The 20,842-nt window shown below is 35.7% G+C and overlaps 1 protein-coding gene across 1 annotated transcript in view; it reads right to left on the bottom strand.

Moving 5' to 3' along the window:
• The window catches only part of col22a1 (collagen, type XXII, alpha 1), a 90,996-nt gene that overhangs the window by 27,789 nt on the left and 42,365 nt on the right, over positions 1-20,842 (bottom strand). Inside the window, exons 19-36 of the mRNA XM_088601840.1 lie at positions 20,208-20,261; positions 19,202-19,237; positions 18,194-18,223; positions 17,816-17,869; positions 16,837-16,890; positions 11,133-11,186; positions 10,292-10,345; positions 9,857-9,910; positions 8,973-9,026; positions 8,044-8,097; positions 7,721-7,765; positions 7,546-7,608; positions 6,343-6,396; positions 5,287-5,328; positions 4,562-4,594; positions 4,166-4,219; positions 1,126-1,179; positions 2-55 (exon numbers count right to left, since the gene is read on the bottom strand). Coding sequence (XP_088457966.1) covers positions 2-55; positions 1,126-1,179; positions 4,166-4,219; positions 4,562-4,594; positions 5,287-5,328; positions 6,343-6,396; positions 7,546-7,608; positions 7,721-7,765; positions 8,044-8,097; positions 8,973-9,026; positions 9,857-9,910; positions 10,292-10,345; positions 11,133-11,186; positions 16,837-16,890; positions 17,816-17,869; positions 18,194-18,223; positions 19,202-19,237; positions 20,208-20,261 — 897 coding nt within the window. The remainder of the gene's footprint in view (position 1; positions 56-1,125; positions 1,180-4,165; positions 4,220-4,561; positions 4,595-5,286; positions 5,329-6,342; positions 6,397-7,545; positions 7,609-7,720; positions 7,766-8,043; positions 8,098-8,972; positions 9,027-9,856; positions 9,911-10,291; positions 10,346-11,132; positions 11,187-16,836; positions 16,891-17,815; positions 17,870-18,193; positions 18,224-19,201; positions 19,238-20,207; positions 20,262-20,842) is intronic.

Genomic DNA, 20,842 nt, shown 5'->3' with positions numbered 1-20,842 from the left:
CCGGATCACCAATTCTACCAGACTCGCCCTGGAGTCCAGGCTCCCCTTTCGGACCCTGATTTAAAATAAAATTGTATAAAAATATTATATACAAAAAAAATACACCTTAGACAAGTAAGCAAAGTGGAAGTAGATTCAGGACCCAGGATGTAAGAGGCTTTAACAACCCGACCAGGCATCTGGACCAGTCACCCTGCTCAATAATACTGAGGTAGCTGATCAAGACTTTTTGAGAAACCTTTTGATGTATTTCTTTAACAAAATTCTCCTAAATGTAAATCTTAATTTGACCAAATAAGTCAAATATACTGTATATTTAGTCTTTTTTTTCAAAGCCCCTTAGCAAAAATAACTGACCTATTAAAGGCATGAAAATCATGCTTACTGTATATGCACAATGCTTGTTTAGAAGTAAACAGACACCTATAAAAGGCATATGAAAACTCCTTTAAGGTCAGTAGTCCTATGACTTGTAGAAATAAAGTGACACATTGTATAATACCCACAGTGTAGAAATAGCTTTGCTATGAAATGGAAGTTGCGAGGATATGTTAAATATTTATACATTTCACTGATACTTTAAATTTGGCGTTTATTCACTTCTGACTAAACGGTTTATAAAAAAATAATTCTGTGGAGGTTAAGTGACAGAATAACTCATGAAATGCTAAGACATTGGCCTTTATGAGGTAATGCTATCTCTGCATACAAGTCAGATTTTTAATTGTAAGAGACGAATTTCAGTATTTTTTTTTTAGTTTGTAGTTCCCCACAAACTCTCAAAAGGTAAAAAAGTGTTATATCATATTTTGTGTTCTCCAGGGTGATTTGTGTTAGAAATGAATGGTTGTCTGATTTTTACTGTCATCTAATTATTGAATGCCAAATACTGTATATAGAGTTTAACGCAGTTTAATGCTACTCCCCCTGGTGTGTCTGCATATGTGGTCTGGTTGACGGGGATACTAGTCTGTGCTTACATAAGGATCATAGGTCAAACACAGTTGTTTAAACAATTATGACAAGTTGATGATAAAGGTGATGGTGATGACGATGATGATTGTGGTCATTTATTTAGTATGACTCAATACATACTACTTGCTAAACAGTTGAAAACATACTTACAGGAGGCCCGGCTGGTCCTGTACGACCTTGCTCTCCTGCTACTCCCCTTGGCCCCTGCAAAAAAATGAAGTACACAGATCAGCTTCATTGCAGAGATTCATTCATCTGAAATATGTCGCCTTTTCATATTGCTACTGTACTGTATAAATTGTGCATCTCGAAAATGCTAACTGATTTTAACCGAAGTAAATCTCTAATGTACTTAAGCATCATTTCATTGCACCCTGCCTGTTGCATAAGCATCCTGTTGATTCTGTAAATAAAAAAAAACCTTCTCCTTGAAAGTGCAATCTATGTAATGCAATTGAATGCAAAAAAAACTTCCTCTGTGACCATGCGTTAATCATTAAACTGAAACAATGTGGCAGCAACTAAATTAAAAGTCATTTTGTCTTCTTTCATGAACATCTTTATTCTGACAGCAGTAAGAAAATATTTTGTTTTGTTCACTACCTCAGCTACTGTATGTTAATTTTTCACCACATTTTTGCAGTGAGATGAGTTTGCTTCTTTGTTATGCAGACTAGATTTTGTTGGACACTATCAGCGCACACTGAACTGATTGTGAGGCTCATTAAGGTAGTTGTGTGCACCAAAATATGATTTGTGACCCCAAAGAGTTTGAATACTTATGCAATCATGACTTTAATTTAAATAGATAATAATGATCTCTCTCTTTCCTAGTGTTAATCCCGCATCAGCAGGGTCCGCTTGTCGGGACACCAGTCTCCATTTGGTGGTTTGAACCAAATCTTTGAGCTGACATTGCCATTAACTGCGACCGAGAATACTCCAACCGGCGCATCGCTCCACCTGCCGTCGGAGTTGGAAAGAGAACAAAGTAATGTAGCCAATTCATAGAGGGGGATTATTAGGAAATTTACACGGGAAATTTGGCCAGGACGCCGGGGTTACACCCCTACTCTTTTCGACCACAGAGAGTCAGGACCATGGTTTTACATCTCATCCAAAGGACGGCGCTTATTTACAGTATAGTGTCCCCGTCACTATACTGGGGCATTCGGACCCACCTGGACCACAGGGTGAGCGCCCCCTGCTGGCCTGACTAACACCTCTTCCAGCAGCAACCTTAGTTTTTCCCGGGAGGTCTCCCATCCAAGAACTGACCAGGCTCACACCTGCTTAGCTTCAGTGGGTTGCCAGTTGTGAGTTGCAGGGTGATATGGCTCTGGCTAGATATTAATGATCTATTTACAGCTTTTTGCCTTTTTGCTTCAAATACAGTATGTATTGTATGGTCTTGTATGGTTTTGGGTAGTCAGTGCAGGTTAGCTAGGGTGTTGAAGACTCCGAAGACCGTGTGTTTCGGGTTTTCTTTTGTAGTCAGATAAGCTTTCCCTCACTGTCCTAACCAGCTCCATTTTGTTTGTTATTTTCTTTTCTTTAGCACCACTCTAGTTCCTTTCCCTTATCACGCTTCCTAGTCCCTCACCAAAACCCACCTGCTTCCAAAAGAATTATCCTAAATGTTACACCCCGATACCCCTAGACGCTTGGGTCGTAACAGATGGTCACCCCTTTTCTTAGCTAGCCTAGAAGTACAATACACAGAATATCCCCAAATATCATGCAACATACCTAGAAAGAATATACCATTCTTTATAGCACTGCATATACCTGTAAGCATTCATCAAACTGCCATATAAACATCATTTAACACCTCTGACTTAAATATTCTATGGAAGCAAACAAAAAAATCTGCATGCTTAATCTGTATCTTAATTCCTTCAATACATATTTTGATTTATGTTTTCTTTTCCTCCAGTTTTTAAAAAAGATAATTTCATGTTAAGAGTACTGAGGTATCTGGTCAAATTGATTTGTGTTAATGGCTGTCATGTTGCTGAGTAACATCCCCTTTACACAACATATCAGATTCTCAAAAATGTGGTAAATGTCTTATTTTATGGTAATACATTCATCATCCAATCTGTAATGCATATCCAATAAGTGGTGTCACGCTGAGAGCAATTTCTGTTGGATGTGAGTGGGAAACTCCTTCAGTGTTGTTTCCAGGACAAAGCCCACGATGTTTGCAGTATTCAGTGCTTCTGTCAGGACACTCTGTCTTTCTGGAAGATTTAGTATTTTTGCAGTTGATAATTCACTAAATTTAGCATATTTGTAAATTATTCAGAGAGCAAAGGGCAAAAAAAGAAAAATAATGAATTTGTATTTGTTATATTTCGGATGAGGTCATTTGAACACTTCACATACAGTAGGTGCAGTGTTCTGGGGTACTAATATGATAAGAAATACACAAAAGACAATTGCTAAGAGCTAGCAAATCAAAGTCAAGATACTTATTTTTCTGTGCAATTTCGAAATATTTTGTAGCACATAATACCCATAACATCATTCTGTTGGTGAGTGGGAAAATACTTAGGTTTAACTGGTTTAAATTGAAACAGTTGTCTGATATTAATTTGAAGATCTAATATTCTGTTACATAAAAGCGACTGCATGAAGTCAAAGCACAGCTTTTATCAGCTCAGAAACTTGTTTTATTAAGCTTCTTCTGCCATCTGGTGGCTAACTGTTAGTATTGATTCCTTTTCCCACACGAAAAATAGGTCATTTCCTTTACGAATTTCCATCAGGAGGTCATTTTCATTACAAATTTTAATTCTCTCTTTTTAGGCAATCCTAAAATGCAATACATTGCAATGCTTTCACATTTCTGATTTCATGGTATTTCACGGTGTTAAACTGAAGACTGGCTGACAACTGGTAGCCACACTTTTGGACGCCAGTGTTGCATGGCCATGAGAAAATTACTGGCAGCCCCCTGTTGTGGGGTGTTCTCAAATATAGGAATGTACTGGTCCTACAAGAATTGCCATTGCCAAAAAACATGTTTACCTACTGTAGGAGATACAGTAGCTAACATTTACTAATGGGAATACAAAAGTTGTCCAATTATTCATGCAACAAAAATCAGTATTAACACCTGTTAATAGGCAGGCTTTAAAACACATTAAAGAATAGAAATTCCTGCAGCAGAATGCTTGTTACTCACAGGATCACCTGGCTGTCCTTGATCACCTTTCTCTCCTTTTTGTCCAGGCTCACCCTGAGATTTAAAACAGTATTCCCCTTATTAAAACATATTTGCAAAATGTTAGTTGGGACACTGTCAATTTTATTAAACGTGAAAATTAAACGTATATTTCAAAGCACTTGTATGTTTGATTTCTACTGCTTGTTAAACTAAGAACTCCCCTAAAGAGGTGTTGTTACTACAGGTGTGGAATTCCTTATTCCTTGATAAAAGTGAAAGCCAATGTGTTTGCACAATTCTTGTTGAAGAGGCATTCACAGGTATCCTCATATTGAGGCAGTTATTGTAGATATCAATTGGACAATCAAATATTTTACAAAGAAGTATATCTTGCAGTAATAAAAGGTTCCTTACAGGTTCTCCAGGCTCTGCTTCCACCGTTTCAACCTTTAAAAGAGATAATAACACACATAAATAACCACTATATATACAGTAAATATGAACAGTATACTGTATATAGTATATAACATTAGTCCTTTTACAAAATTACCAAGAAAACATATATCATATGGTATGAATATTAATATTCATATTTATATATATATATTTCTTCCTAAGCAGCTTTGAAACGTTCTTGTTATAATTATAATTCATACCTGTGATAATATCTGCATGGAATTATACACTATATGCAATACATGAAGTTCTACCCTTTTCATTCAAATAAAGTAAGAGAATGGTTAGTTACAGTATGCCACAGTAAGCCCAACTACAACTTTGAAAAAGATACAGAGTTCAATAGCTGAAGTGAAAGATCTCCACGAGTCAGCAATATCTCAGTCACTCCACAAAGTTGGGCTGTACTGCATGGCAGAGTGGCAAATCCTGCATGGTCTTTGCAACACAGCATTTTTTCTAAGTGATACTGCAAATACGTAGCAAAAGCATTATTTTTTTAATATGTCATATTTATAAATTAGCATTTACAGACTACTGAATTATTTATTAAAATTTAAGTGTTTTGTAAGCAATTTGGACAATTATTCATAATTATTATTGAGGCTACAGTATTTTTTATTCATGTGGTAAACCCATCCAATAAGTCATATGAATAGGAGGGAAAAAAAATCTGTACTTACTTTTCCTGGGGGTCCAGCAGGCCCTTCTGGACCAACATCACCCTGGATCAAAGCCAAGAAGTTCTTAGTTTGGATACTGGCATATTATTTTGTCTAATTGAATTAGTTTGGCTTGTCAGTAAATATCACACTCTATGCTGAATATGCTTGTATTGGGGACGCCAAGCTTTCTAAAATTAATTTTGGCAAGCTGACTAGATCTAACTAATTATTTAATAGCACAAATGCATGATTTCTTTACTTTATCTTACAGCAATCTGATTTGAGATGTACAGTATATAGCATATGAGGCAATGATATTAGTGGTAAGGTAGAAGAAATCTTGAAATTATACATCTGTGAGCACTCAACAAGCTAGGTTTAAATGGTTTTAAAAAGTAATTATCACTTATTTTAGTTCTGTATGCAGCAAAGTGCTAAAATAAACACTATATTTTAAAAAAATATATATGTTTAACAAGTATCATACTGCCTTTCCATCTGCATCCTCCATTTGTACACTATCATAGTATTTCAGGTAATCATTGTAAAAACCATAATGCTCAGAAAAAAAAGTCAGTACGGGTGTTGTTTCTTTCATATCCAATGTGTTGCTGAAATATACGTTAAATGTTCCAGACACTAGCTTAATGCTAAGCTTAAGGCTTTAAAACATAGGTTTTAAATTTTTGTGAACACTGTTGATGCTGAGCTCCTAACTGTGAAACTACCTGCCCCTACAGATCCAAACAATGGGCTTTGCTTTAGTTAATTGTTCTACAGCACATAGACAAAACTCATACAGTATGATGTGCACAATTTAGAAGATTACAGAAATATACGGTATTTTGTATGTTCATTAATGGGTCCATTACCTCCACCACTTCCCTCCACATATACAACTTTGAATAAAAGTAGTCTGCAACTGCCATGTTTTAGGTACCAGCAGATCAACAACGGCATCAACAGTATGCAACTGTTTTTTTTTTCTGTTAGGATATTTTCATGCTAGTTTCTGAAAAATCCAAAGCTGATGCTGTCTTCTGCCTATCTGTGTTCAATCTGCATCCATCTTACCTGACTGCCTTTTTCCCCTCTTGGTCCCATGGCTCCTTCTCTTCCTGGTTCACCCTTGAAGGAAAATGTGTTAAAGGACAGATCTAATTATAGTTTTGACAGGAGGGAATGTACTGTATATTTAGACATATATAGATGTCAGATGGCTTACCTAGAGGAAATAGTATGTCCACAAACACTCCAAACCCAGATTTGTAGTATAAAAGGATAATGAGATACTTAGTATTAACCCTCCAGTCTTTATCAACATACTGTATAAGGAAGGCTAAGAAAACTATGTGGTACTTTTTCAAGTCAACACCAGTTTTCCAGAAGGAATATTGAAACTAGAGGGCATAACTGATAAATGGGAGCTATATGGAAGTGCATTTAAAACTAACAGGAAGCACTTCTTTACACAAAGGGTGATAAAAGCAAATCTCTACAGTCATGATGCTGAAGCTGATCACCTGATTTTTTTCAAGAAACAGGAGGATGAGATTAGCTCAGTTCCAATTTCAAACTGGACGAGACATTGAATGACCTCTCATTTGTAACCTGTCCTGTTGGCTTATGCTTAGTTTAGTGAAATTATAAATGAAGAACCTTCGTCAACATCTAGGAACTGAGTCTTGGTAGGTTTTCAGCCCTTGTTCAACTTGAATTTCAAAGAAGCGGAAGCAGAGATCCTTGGCATATTGGAAACACGTAATTCCATCTGAGCCACATACAAAACAGCAGGGTCTGCAGTGGGGACTTGAACCCACAACCTACTTGTTATTAGTTTAGAGACTTATTCAAGAAGCAGCACTGCCCCATCTAGCAAACTGTTACAATACTTATTCAAGGGGATGGCCATGACTCTCTCAGCTTTAAGGTTTCAAAATTACTCATAATCAACAGGGAGAAAGAGTAACAGGTGGAAATGAACAGATGCATTTAACACTGAAAATACTGTACAGTACAAGACACTCTTTTACAAAAAAAATGTTGTGCAGGGCCTGGATGAAATTCACAATACAGGTTGTTGAAGATATCCTTTGAGAAGTGACTGGACGGATTCAATTCAAAGCCTATGGATTTCAGAATAAATTGGCTCTGAGTATTTAAACAAAATGGGTAAAAATAGCCTCCTAACATCTAAAACATCTCTTTTGTTCTTAGCAACTTGCTAATTTAAATTGGTTATACATTATATTGGCTGATCATAACAAGGAAACTTACTTGACTTCCTTTTTCACCTCTTGCGCCAATTAATCCAGGCAAACCTGGAGGCCCTGCCTCTCCCTGCGAGAAAATTACAACAGCTCATATTGACAGAGGCATTGACAATGCTGGTGCTATCTTTTTTACAAAATATTACAAGAAAAATCAAAACACAATGTGAAGGGGAGCTCACTCTGTTTCCCTGTAGACCGATTGGTCCTGGTGGTCCCATATCTCCCTGTAAAAGATGTAGGAAATTAGTGAGAGACACAATTATTTTAATTAATTTCCTAATTTGAGCCTTTTCTTTTTCTCTCTTGAAATCCAAGTGAGGTGCCAATACAATGTGATTACTATTACTATGCGCTCTCAGGGAATTTTAACAAACCTGAATGTGTGACATTTTTTAGCGTTCTCAAAATTCTTCCTAATGTCTCTTTAAACCATACTGTATAAACAAGATTAATATTTGCCCTTCTATAATTCACAGCTCTGAATCATAAAATAATGCCTTACCTTAGGACCAGGTTTTCCAGGGAACCCATCTAGACCTGGTTCTCCTGGTGAACCCTAAAAGATAAAAGAAAATAAATGAAAAGCGATTATTTAAACATCTACAGAAATCTCTGTGAGATCCCTGTTTCCCTTTCATGGTAGAAGTCAATGCTTCACATAATGGTGTCAGTCCTACTGTGTTCCAATGTCACGGTGAAAAGGGAATTCTTCATCCCTGTGCCTTCCTCTCCTGTAGAAGAGATCTACAGTAGAAGCATCTAGAGAGCTTCATGCATGAAAGTTTAATAAAAGCCTACAGCAGGGTGGTTTGGAGAAAGTCACAACTGCTTGGCAACATGTATGCATTGTATTCCTAAATGGTTATGTAATCCATCCATCTATTTTCTAGCTGCTTGATCCAATTCAGAGTCGCAAGGCAGGATACACCCTAGACAGAACTCCAGCAGTACACTAGTCAACAGTAGGTCATACACGGAAACACACATGCTCACATCAGGATCAATTTTCCCAGAAGCCAATGAATCTACCAGTATGCCTTTGTACTGTGGGAGGATATAAACTCAGTACAGATGGCCCCCCAGGTCTGGAATCAATACAAGGGCCCCAGTGCCATAAGGTAGCAATGCTAACCACAGCGCTACCATGTCACCCTTAATTTATATTATAGCTATTATAACTAAAAAGCAAATAATATATAGTGTAGTTCTACCTAAAACTTCATTGGCAGTACCAAAAGATATTTAGAAGGTCAAGAAATGAAAAAAATAGTATTATTTTCTTATGTGGTCTGACTTTCCCATGACATACACGAACAAAGAAACAGTCCAGCTAATCCAAACGACAGAAATGATATCCACAATTGCTTTAGCTACAGCAAGGGGTGTGAATGCCTGTCCCCAGGGGAAGTTGTGCTGGTAATAATTACTTGCCTTTGGCCCATCATTTCCTGGAAGGCCATCCAGCCCATCTTTACCAGGTAAGCCCTTGGAGAAAAACAAACAATTACATTTTCTACAAACCCTCACAATTCTTAAGGACTGTCTTTTCCTTCAATATAATGTATACTTTGTGATAGGACAGAAGACTGGCGGTGCCAGTGAAGTCTGAAGAGAATTTATATGGAATTGTACTAAACAGCGACTGTTGAGCCACAGGGTGGCAAATTCAATCGGACTGCGAGGTTAAATTAAGAACACCTGCAAAAATGTTTGAGACACCCTGTAATATAAAGCAATAACATAACTGATTTACTTGAATTGTTATTGGATAATTCTGTTTAAATCAACAAACTTATTTTTTAAAATTTTTGGGGGGCATTTCATCACATACAAATGAATCTAAAAAATACAACATGAAGATATAACTTCCCAGTGAAATGTGTGTTAGTTTTTGCTGGGTAACTAAATCATTGTAAATAAAAGCAACAACAATAACATGGACATGAAGCATCTCAATAACTTCACATATTTTCATACAACACAATATTTCACTGTGCGTTACATCTTTTGATGTCCAAAAAATGAATGATTCAAACACTGGTATCCATGATAATGTCTCTTTAAATCTGTTCGTAGCAATTGTTTTTTGTTTACCTAGTAATGTTTATTTCACAACGTTTCTGTATTTAAATCACATGCAGGGAAGAGTTAATACAACTGTTTGAGTAAATGAGCAAGAACGAAATGTTACAGCTGGACGTTATGACCATAGATAGTGATGGTTTGTGTTACCCTAGGATAAGCCATTATAATAAAGCAGTATAAAACATCTGACCCTAACTACTTCCCATCTTAACCCACATTAAAGTACTTACAGGTTTTCCTGGCTCTCCTGGTTTTCCAGAAAATCCAATTTCACCTGGTAAGCCCTAAAAATATATTACAAATACATAAAGACAAGTGAAGTTAATTAGTTAAATTAGCAGTTTTGGTCTGCAGTAAATTTAACATGGTTTATTTGATTAGTCTGTTGTAGACATACAGTACAATAATGTAGTAAATGAGAAGAGATACATCTACAGTATAGCTCAAATGAAGCATTCTTATAACAATCCTTTAATCCTTAACTAGCTCAAACACATAAACTTGGAAAAGTACCTTTTCTAGTTGTAGTAGAAAATAAAAATACCATCAAGACAAAGCTAAAAGATAAGGGTTTCTCTGTATTTGGTTTGGATAACAGGTAGTCCGGTTATGAAGTGAAATTCTTTATTTTCAAGACATTAAAATTGATAGCAATAAATATTTACTGGAGGTCCAGGATGTCCCATATTTCCAGGATTTCCAGGAGGACCCTGAGGACCCTAAAACATTTGTAAAATAAGGAAAACAGTAATTAAACTTACAGTATTCACGTTTAGAACAAAATGAAAAAATAAAAGATAAATGGTCACCAATGGTGGCCAGATATCTCTCTATGTGTAGAGCATGTGTAGAGCATAGCATATCCACAAGAGGGGGAAAGTTAGCTGCACTCACTGTGAACAGTGAAGAAACATGAAATTTATAATAAAGGATAGTGGACATACAGTGTTAACAACACTAAAGGGGAAAAAATAATATCATAGCTGACATAAGGGTAAAAAGAAATTACCAACAATATAACTAACTTTCATTTTAGGACTTCTAAAAACTGACTTTTAAAAGAAAAGACATATTGGGAATATTTATCTTTCTCTGTTTTCACTGCCTTTACATTGCACGAATTCCCTCATGAGTATTAGGATATTTAGTAATAGCAGATATGCATGGAAAAGAGTTTAGCAGATCCCATGACTCACAAAACAGAATGGATCCTCAACTACGGAAGCCACTGTAGACGCTCCATATACAGCAGGATTATGTAACTGCCAAGTATGGCCTGTTAATACCATTAAACTGAAAGGTGTAAACTGAATTATGTGTGTATGCTCTTGAATAAAGAATATGTACTGTATGTTCTACAAAGCATGAATATGTTTTAATAAAGAGTATTTTCCCCACAAATGATCCTGTATTTGTTTGGAAAGTAAAAGAATAAATCAATGATGTATTATTTTATTTTGAATTGATGAAAATGTTTAAGCAAAACTGACAAATGCTTATTCTTACTGGTGGTCCTGGCAACCCATCAACTCCAGGCAGCCCACTTTCTCCTTTCCTTCCCTGAAACAGTACAGTAGAGCAGGTGATCAGTAAAGCATTTTTAATGCAAGCTTAGACTACTGAAAGTTTTAAAATATGCATTTTTTTCAAAGGGGAAAAGTGAACTTACAGTATTTGATATAATGTTTCAAACAATAAAGAACAATATACACCGTAACTTGGAACTTAAGATAGAGATTTCTTCTGCAAGGAACACAACATAATGTTATTAGATGTCTAAAGAAATACAGAAAAAGATAGAGTCTGGAAACTCCAAACTTCTTTGAAATTTGAAATGAACATTAAACAGCTTTACTTGGTAATTAAAGCACAAATTCATACTACACTTTCGCATCGAATGTAAAATGTATAGGTACTGTATATGCATAGTTATATTTAGACTGGTTATATATTTTTTATTTCTCTGCAGGGTGATCTGCCCTGATATGATGCTCAGACAAATATCTTAGACTTCTTTATACTTAAAACATTACTATCTACAAAAGACTTCTGGTTGGAGGTACTTATGGAGTGGCTCCCAAGGACTCATACTTGAAGGATGTACAGTACAGCAGGTAAGGTACTGCACAAATCAAGGTACCTGGCAAAGCAATTACAATCTATGTTTGTTCAGATCACTGAGGAAATTGCTTAAGGGAATGGGCAACAGAGTCATTCTAAAACTGAAAGGAAAAGGGCATAATGATAGATCAGGGAATCTGCAGTCCTAGTCCTGGAAAGTCCCACTCTAATTAGTCACTCTTTTTTTAAAGATTCTTCAATAATTTACAGGTATTTCCAATCAAGCAGTTACAGTATTCAGTTCAGATAAGAGAACTCTGGGCCTTGAGGGCTGAGGAGTACTTACTTTTTTGGCCAAAATTATCTCTCAATTACTTAATTGAACAAATCATGTTTGATTGATCACTATTGAATTGTTCCATACCTTCAGAAATTGGTGATGTAAAGGTGACCTAAAAAACTGGATTGAGTGGATTGGGGCTTTCCAGGATTAAGAAGTTGGAGATCCCTTTTCTAGATTGTTTCATCACTAACACGTAGAATTGAAGTTCAAGAGGATAACATAAAAAAGAAAGTAAAAAGTGAAGAATCTTCTTGAGATAGGACACTCTATATCTTCTAACTTTGTGTTACTTCATAGGAATAAACCATGCTGAATTATTTGTACAGTACAGTTCATAAAACCACGTATCAGTTTTCACAGTTGTCTGACTAATTCAGGAAATTCATTTTCATGTTCTCCAGCCAACCACAGATGAGTGAAAGAGATTAAAGCAGTACTGGAGCCCTACTTTCTACAATTAACTCCTGGCCTACTACTACAGCCCAGTGTAGTCACAGGTCCTGCTTGGACGTTTCACAGGTCATCCATCTGTCTGCTAAGCACTTGATCCAATACACGGTTGGAGGGGAGCTGGAACCTCCATCCAGGCAAGCAAAGGCTAGAAAGCTGAATACTCCCTGGATGGGACACCAGTCAATCACAGGGCAGATACACTCAGAATTTTCTCAGAAGCCAATTAACCCACCAGTATGCCTTTGGACTATGGTAATAAATCTGAGGACCCGGCGAAAGCCTATACAAACACAGGGATAGCATACTGTACAAGCTCCACTAGATAGCATCCCAAGAATTGAACCCAGGGACCCAACACCGTGATGTGGCAATGATACCCACTGTGCTACCATACCACCCTTCACATGTCATATGTTGTGGAAATTTTAGAATTATTAACTTTCTGTTTCTGTCATGAATCTGGTGCCCATTTGTTTAGTATGAAGTTTAAAAACACTCAGCAGTTACCTTAGATACTACACTTTAGAACATGACTTTCAAAGAAAGAAGTTAAAGAGGGCTAAAATATTAGCTCAGGAGTTTTTTTCAATATACACTTGAGCATAATGTATATTTTTGATAGGTGGTATAATTTTAATTTGAATAGAATTTGTGCTATAAGCCATTTTCCACAGTCAGAACAGGAAATCCAACAAAATTACATGTTTCATTGGGTATGGTAGCACTTTCTCACTGTGAACCTTCTGTTATACCAACATAATTGTAGTTCATCTCTCGTATTTCTGTTAGAAGGAATAGGATATTTGAGCAACAAAAAAAAACATTTTTCTCTTTTTTTTTTCATTTGGAACAGTTGTGTTAGATTCAGTTAAATTTTCAGCTCTCTCAAGACCTTTCAGGTTAGCAAGTTATTAAGCCAAATCTTATTTTAAGGGGTTGCATGTAAATGACAAAAAAGATAAAAAACACATTCATAATTTAATGCAGCTGTAAAGTCCACCTGTAACTCGGTCTTTGATGATGCTCAAGTGCAGACAGGAAACTGTGGCCACTGTGGGCTAGACTGTTCAACCAAGTTATTCTACAGGCAGCAATTCAGAAACTGAATATACCCAAAGGTTTGAGAAGTCAGCATCCCTGTTTCATAAAACCACTTCTTCTCTGTTGGGAGTCATGCCTCTTAAACCATCTTTAAACTGTAGCATATTTTAACTGTTCCAAGTCTTTGTAGTGATTATTGAGGTATTACTGTACTGTAAAGTATGAAATTTCATTCACCTGGTATTTAAATTCTCTTTTTTTATATATGAAAGCAAAAGTGCAGAACTTAATACAAGAATAGAATTGAATATTTTTATATAATAAAATCATTTGCACTTATTTTTCTTATGGAATATAATTATTTTTATTTACATATACTGTAAAAATGTTCATAAAAGGCACCTAACATTTTTGTTTGTTTTGTTGTTACATTTCTGACATACAGTAGTAACCTACATAACAGTAAGGAAGCGCATTGCTGTCGCCAAGGAAAAAAAAATCCTTGCCCTTATCTCTTAATTACGAGAAAATTGTCTCATAATTACAAGATAAGGAATTATCTCATAATTACGAGAAAATTATCTCGTAATTACAAGATAGTTATTCTAGAGTACTTTATGTGATCACGCAATAGCACAATTGTCATATAATACCTATATCAAGTACTGTAGGTAGCTGTGTCAGCATGCGTAGGCTGCAAAGGAACAAGTTAAAGGTTTATTTCATGCTGAAGCCCTCACAGTCAAAACGTTGTGTTTTTTTTTCTCTTTTCAGCATGGAATAAGCCTTATTCCTAACTTATTCCTTTAATACCTATATTGCTACGTGTGGACTTACAGTTTTAAGCAGTGGAAGTGATTGCATGTACTGTATAACAGTTCACAACGGAACCATCATTGCTTTGATCTCTTAATCCCACAAACCTGGTCCTCATGCTTGTAATGATTCTGTTCATATTTGCTCAAAATTGCAAGATTTCATTATGACTAAACCCCTGTCGAAAGTAAATCTGTGCAAATTCTGCAGGGCTGGACACTGACACAATCATTAAACCGAAAGTGCTAGCCAAGTTCGCGGTAGCTTCTACATGCATTCAGTGCAAAACATAACAGGTTGGACATGCACTGACGTAAGCATTGCTATCTCGTAATTACGAGATAATTAGTTCTCTCACAATTATGAGATGCAATTTTTTTTCCCTTGGTGGCAGAATGTGCTTCCATATAATAGTAAGTCCTAATAACTAAAAATCAGACCCTTGAGTGAGTGAGCCTATGTCTGATTATTTCATTAAAATGTGTCTGAATTGAGTTAAATATATTGAGAAAATCTAAAAGTCTTAAAATACATTAAGATTTTGTTACAAAACAATCATTTTAATTATTGAAAGAGGGGTGAAAATATGACCACGCTCTTCTTAAGTTGTGAAGATCCATTGGTCAATATGACTGAAGATGGCTTCTGTATGAGAAAAATTGTGAATGAAATTTTCTGGGTGAATCATCAGAAGCACCCAGAACAACCAGGAAACCAGTTTTTTGATGAACACATTATGTCATGGACTGTCATCTCCATCTGTTCTATCTCCAAATTTGTTTTTGGATTTCAATGACTACAACTGAGAAATTCCTGTAAGCAATAACCTGCATATCAGAAGAAAGGCTGGTTGTTTACAAGAAAGTGACCTGCACACTTAAGGATCATTCAGAGATAACATTGACAGTAAATTTAATTAAATAATTGTCTTCTATGGACCAAGGATGGTCCATAGAAGGATGGATTATATGGTCAACATTATAATGACTGTCAAGTTCTTCGAGAAAACTGGGGAGAGGGTGGAAGTTTGATGATATGAGGAGTAATTCCTTTTAACACAAGAATCTTTGGTGCAGATTAAGGGTAACCATACTGCTCTGTGATAAATTGATAAATTGTTTGGAGCCATTGGATTTTTCATTCCAACAAAGATGTCTAGTGCTGCAAGACCAGAGTGCAAGGATTATAATGACACCACTTCAGGAAAAGAATGTTGCTGTGGATTTTTTGCTCCAGACCCCAATCAAGTAGACAATTTATGGGAACAGCTCATCAATACCATTAACAGAAGATAACCACAACTTGCCTGTCTTAACCTGTTTTTGCTCCAGCACAGGACATTTGACAGAACATCCCACAGTCTTCAGAGGCTAATTCCAGTCTATACAGTATGTCAACACTTCCAGGATTATCCTAATATTCAGGGAGGTTGTTCCCAGTACTAACTTTAAAATGTTTCAAATCTGACAGCATGTCACTTTTGATACTGCTCACCCATCAGAATCCCTCTAGCTGTATTAATGTTAATACAGTATGTTTTGTGAGTTTAATATTTATGTATAAAGGATTTGATTAAATCTTTTGTGCATCATTGTAAGTAAGGGCATCAATGAAGCGTTTCATTCTCTCACAACTAGTTAAGATACAAACTAAGTAATGCTGAATATTGCAGTAAGTTAAATATTCTTTGCCAAGCTGCAAAGAGTTGCAAAAAGCCCTTTGGCTTAACATTATCACCTGTGGGTCTTCTAACAGACTAGACCATACCGTATAAGCATTCATGTAAAACATTATCAATTAAAGAACAATTTTATGTCTGATTTTTTTTTATAAGAGCCAGAATAAAAAGCAATTATTTCTTTACACATCACAGAACTGTAGGTATTTTACAAGTTTCTACACATTTGCTATGCTTAAACAAGTCAGACATGGAAAAAGTACTGTATAAATCTTTGTTTTTTTATCAGTTTTATTTTGCTAGTTTTATCAGTCTTTGATTTAAACATACACACAGAAGTTTTTAATTGAGCAAATTTCCAGAACATCTTTCCATTTTCTAACCACTTCTTTCAGTTCAGGGTCATGGCTGAGCCAGAGCCTATCCAGGTAAGCAATGGGCACAAGACAGGAAACACCCTGGATAGGACACCAATCCATCACAGGGCAGACATACAGACACAAACACAGACACGCTCACCCTTACACCTAGTGCCAATTTTCCCAGAAAACAATTAACCTACCAGTATGCTTTTGGATTGTGAGAGGAAAATAAACCTTGGAGAAAAGGGAGAATCCACACAAACATAGGACGAACATAAAACTCCATGCAGATACTACAGCACCCCAAGCCCAGAATTGATCCAAGGCTCCCAGCACTGTGAGGCAGCAAATCCAGTCATTGCAGCAGCATACCATCCATTACCAGAACATTTCCCCCCCATAACTGATATTCCGAACAGCATTAAGTGTAATCTTCAAATTTTCAGTTTGACTTACTCTTTGACCTTGTAAGCCAGGCTCTCCAGGTAGTCCATCAGTACCAGGTAAACCCTAATGAAAAAAAAATACTTGTCATGAAAATTATTATGACTTCTAATAGTCTGTATTACTAATATTCAATAATAGTGGAAATGCTTGCAAAATATGTGGTCTACCATTAAGGTAAATGAAATTGAAACTGTGCCAACGTATTCCACAGCAGTACCCAGGCAAAATATATTGATTTTACTTTATTTAAAATGACACTTAGCAAAATAAATGTACTATATCTGGTGCTGGAAATAAGTAAAAGTGAAAAAATATTAACAAATAAAATGTTGAAATACTTTAATAAGCAGTCACATATACACTGTAAAGTATGGTTTTCTTTGATTTAAAAATAAACAAAAAAGATTTGCAGTGCAGAACAAAGAGAAGCAAGCTGCAACAGACCTGATTGTCATGACTCAATAACCAGTTCTAAAGATTTAATTTCACAGGCAGTACTTTGACAATATTTCCCCTATAATCATGGTCAATTGAAGTGTGTAAAATGATTTCATGAGTGAGACAAAACAAAGTGATTCATGAGAGGAAAAATGAAATAGAAATCTTTGAACAGACAATACAATGTTATGAATAAAAGCATTTATTTATTGAATTTCATAAGCTGTGTTCTGTCTCTGCATATAAATCTGAAACGCAACTCTTCCGAGAAAAAGCTCTTTCTTTTGGGTTAAATATTTCCAATAAACAATTATGTCAAACTCTATTTAATAAATCTGTTTGAACCAATCATTCTGTATTTGAATGATACCATTAAAATTCCTAGCCCAGAATCTGTACTTTGTCCCTTTTTTACTAAAAGATAACATTTTTTTTAAATGCATTGAGCAGGATATTGTAATGGTTGTACCTTCTGTTTCCTGTAAGAGTTAAAGTGTATTGCATTGTGTTCTTTGGTTATCCAGGTTTATATTTCTAACTTATTACTTACAGGGGGTCCTGGAGGTCCATCAGGTCCTGGGGGGCCGCGGGGTCCTGGTGGTCCCTAGACAGCCAGATTAATGTGTTAGAAAAAATTGTCTTTCACCAGAATCTGAAAGTGTCCAATTCTGACCGCTGCCATAACCCATGGTTTCAAACTTGACTTCCAGCCAGTCACCATTTTTTTAATGGATTGTTCACTCAACTTCTTATATGACACAGGGTGTCATCTAATAATTCAGCAGTGTTTAAAACGTTAACACACAGAGTCAAATCACAACAGTAAACTTATTTAAAAGGTTGTTGCTTTTTTTAGATGATAAGTAAACATAGATAAAACCTCAAAGAAATGAATTAAGTCCCAGAGAATGAAAGAAACTGTACTTACTTGTTCTCCCTTAAAGCCTTCCTTTTGAATCTGGAGATGGATTCACAGAAAGAGATAATAGTTTAACAGTAAATACATTAAAAATACATTGCATGTACAATAAATCAAACAATGCTGCAATCATATAGACAATGAATTTCGATGACTATTAAATTGAAATATTTAAGTACGCTGTTGTAAGTAAAAATATTTGTGGCAATAGCAAAATAATGATAAATCCTTGCTTGTAAAGTACATTCACACAGAAAGATTCCAGAATGCTTTATATTAGGGGCAGGATGTACTGTACAATATGTTACTCTCAACCAAGTTGCTGCACTCACCTCTGTCAGTAACACAACAAATAAGGAAGAAAGTTTACTCTATTGATACAATCATGGTGGACATGTAGGTGGGCTAAATGGAGTAAGCCTTAAATGGGAACCAGCAGGATCGCAGAGTTAGCTAACCTATTCGTAGGAATATTGCAGTGGAATCTGTATTTATGGTGAATAACAGGGTTCTAATGTAATATCCTATCCAAAGGATGGCATATCCTACAGTGTTGTCTTTCACTATTATTCAACCATAATTTCACATTTCTGGTTCAATGGAACTAGCGCCATAAAAGACCTGAATCAATATTGCTTTTGTTGGCTTTCTACTGTTTTGATATACATGATTAATTTGCCGATAGCTGAGAGTATAAAATTGCTAAAGTAGTACTGCACCTGTAGTGAAGGAAATGGCAGGCTCACACAAATAGAAGTGTGATTGAGTACGGTTTGGGCAAGATCTTTGAACACTAATCTATAGTAGAAAGGACCTGTGTTAAGAGACCTTGGCAGTATACTGTATGTCTGTTTGTATCACAATCTCTCTCATTCTCTCTCACACAGTAAGATACTGTAGTAAATGTAAAGTAGCAATTTGGCATTGATTGACCTAGAAATGCACTGTATGTCAGTTCCAGGCAATATTGTTTATAACACATAATGCTATTTCACCTTTAAATAATATTTTTCTTACCACATCGCCTGGTAAACCAGCCGGCCCCATTTCACCCTATGCAGAAAAGAAAGCATTTTTTTTTAAATCTTGGTTTACACACTAAATAAGAAAAATAGGAATAATGGGTTTAAACATGGATTTCTCTTTTAAAAGGTATATACTCACTATGGTTACCTACTGCACACCTTTGACATTTAATTGCATTCTTTCATTCTTGGCTTCCTGAAGCCAATTTAGCATGATTCAAAAGCATGAATTCATGAATCTAAATATAAATACGAGCAAAGAGCACACACAGAAACTAGTAATTAAGTATAGACAATATGAAGTATCCAGTTGCAAGTAGACAACATGAAGGATCTAATTACAAACAGACAATATGAAACAACCAATTACAAAGAAGATAAATGAGCATGCCTTCTTCTATTAAACTGGAATGTCTGGAATTGTAATGAAGGTTCACAGTTTATGTACATCCTACTGCATCCAAGACTTTTAAGATAATCACAAAACACCCACAATAATTGAATCTATGATCTACTCCTGTAGGATTTTTATTTTTCCAAAATCAGACTAGATAATATTGGCAGCAGAGTTTTCTTCCTTTTAGAAAACCGCTAATAATACAGTATGCAATATTACATCCACTTGGATCTCTGTCCATTTCTTACATTGAGCTGAAACCCAGGCTGTGCAAAAGAAACATACAGTATCATGGGTACTGATTTTGACCCTGTATTTGCCAGTATGGCTAGGGTAGTTTCATTTTCCCAGCTTTGCACTGGCATCAAAAACACCAAAAGGACCATGTTATTTTCTAAATACCAACAGTAATTTTACATGTTCTGGATTTTCATGTCCAGAATCTTCAATATGAAATTCTTTATACAGGTATAAAGCCTAAATATTTGTAAAAACAAAACATTAAAAAGAATATTAATTATATTAAAAAGCATAGTTTATTCCATTCAATTTACTCTCTGAAAACATTAAACAAATCTCTTCAAATATACAGTAGTCGTACCTTCTGGCCTTTGGATCCAATAACACCAGGCAATCCAATGCTTCCTTTGTCTCCCTTTGACAACAGATTTTGGAAAAAACATTTTTAATATGAATGATGCCAGTCAAATATATTTTATTTTCTCCACAGCAGAACATACTGCAGTATGCAGTATACCGCAGTCGAACATACTGCAAACATACAGTAGGACATACTGTATGAATGTTGCATTGTAAATACCATTATACCTGTAAAAAAATTAAAAGCATTTCATTTTATTAAAAGGTTTATTAAACAAAAAGAACTGTATGTATTAAGTGAAACACACTGCACTGACCCTCTCAACATTTGAAAATGCAATGTTAATCACTCCACTGTTTTAGAACTTGCACTGTAATAGTTTAAATCTATCCTTAAGTTAATTTTCACAAAGTATTCATGAGTTCTTTGCATTTTCTGCAGAGCAATCTAGGGATGAGATATTAATTTTGTATGAGTCAACCTGCAATGAAAAACACCTTCCATGGTACTGAAATAACCCTCAAGGATATTCCTTACCAGACTAAACACAGATGCTACACCTGTCTCAACATTTTACAGTTAAATTCTCCTGCCATAAATACTCTCTGGCATCCACCATGAGACAAGACAGCAGC

Source organism: Lepisosteus platostomus, chromosome 12, assembly GCF_059453375.1.
Source record: "Lepisosteus platostomus isolate fLepPlt1 chromosome 12, fLepPlt1.hap1, whole genome shotgun sequence".
NCBI classification, from domain to species: Eukaryota; Metazoa; Chordata; class Actinopteri; order Semionotiformes; family Lepisosteidae; genus Lepisosteus; species Lepisosteus platostomus.
This window is presented reverse-complemented; position numbering and strand designations above follow the sequence as displayed.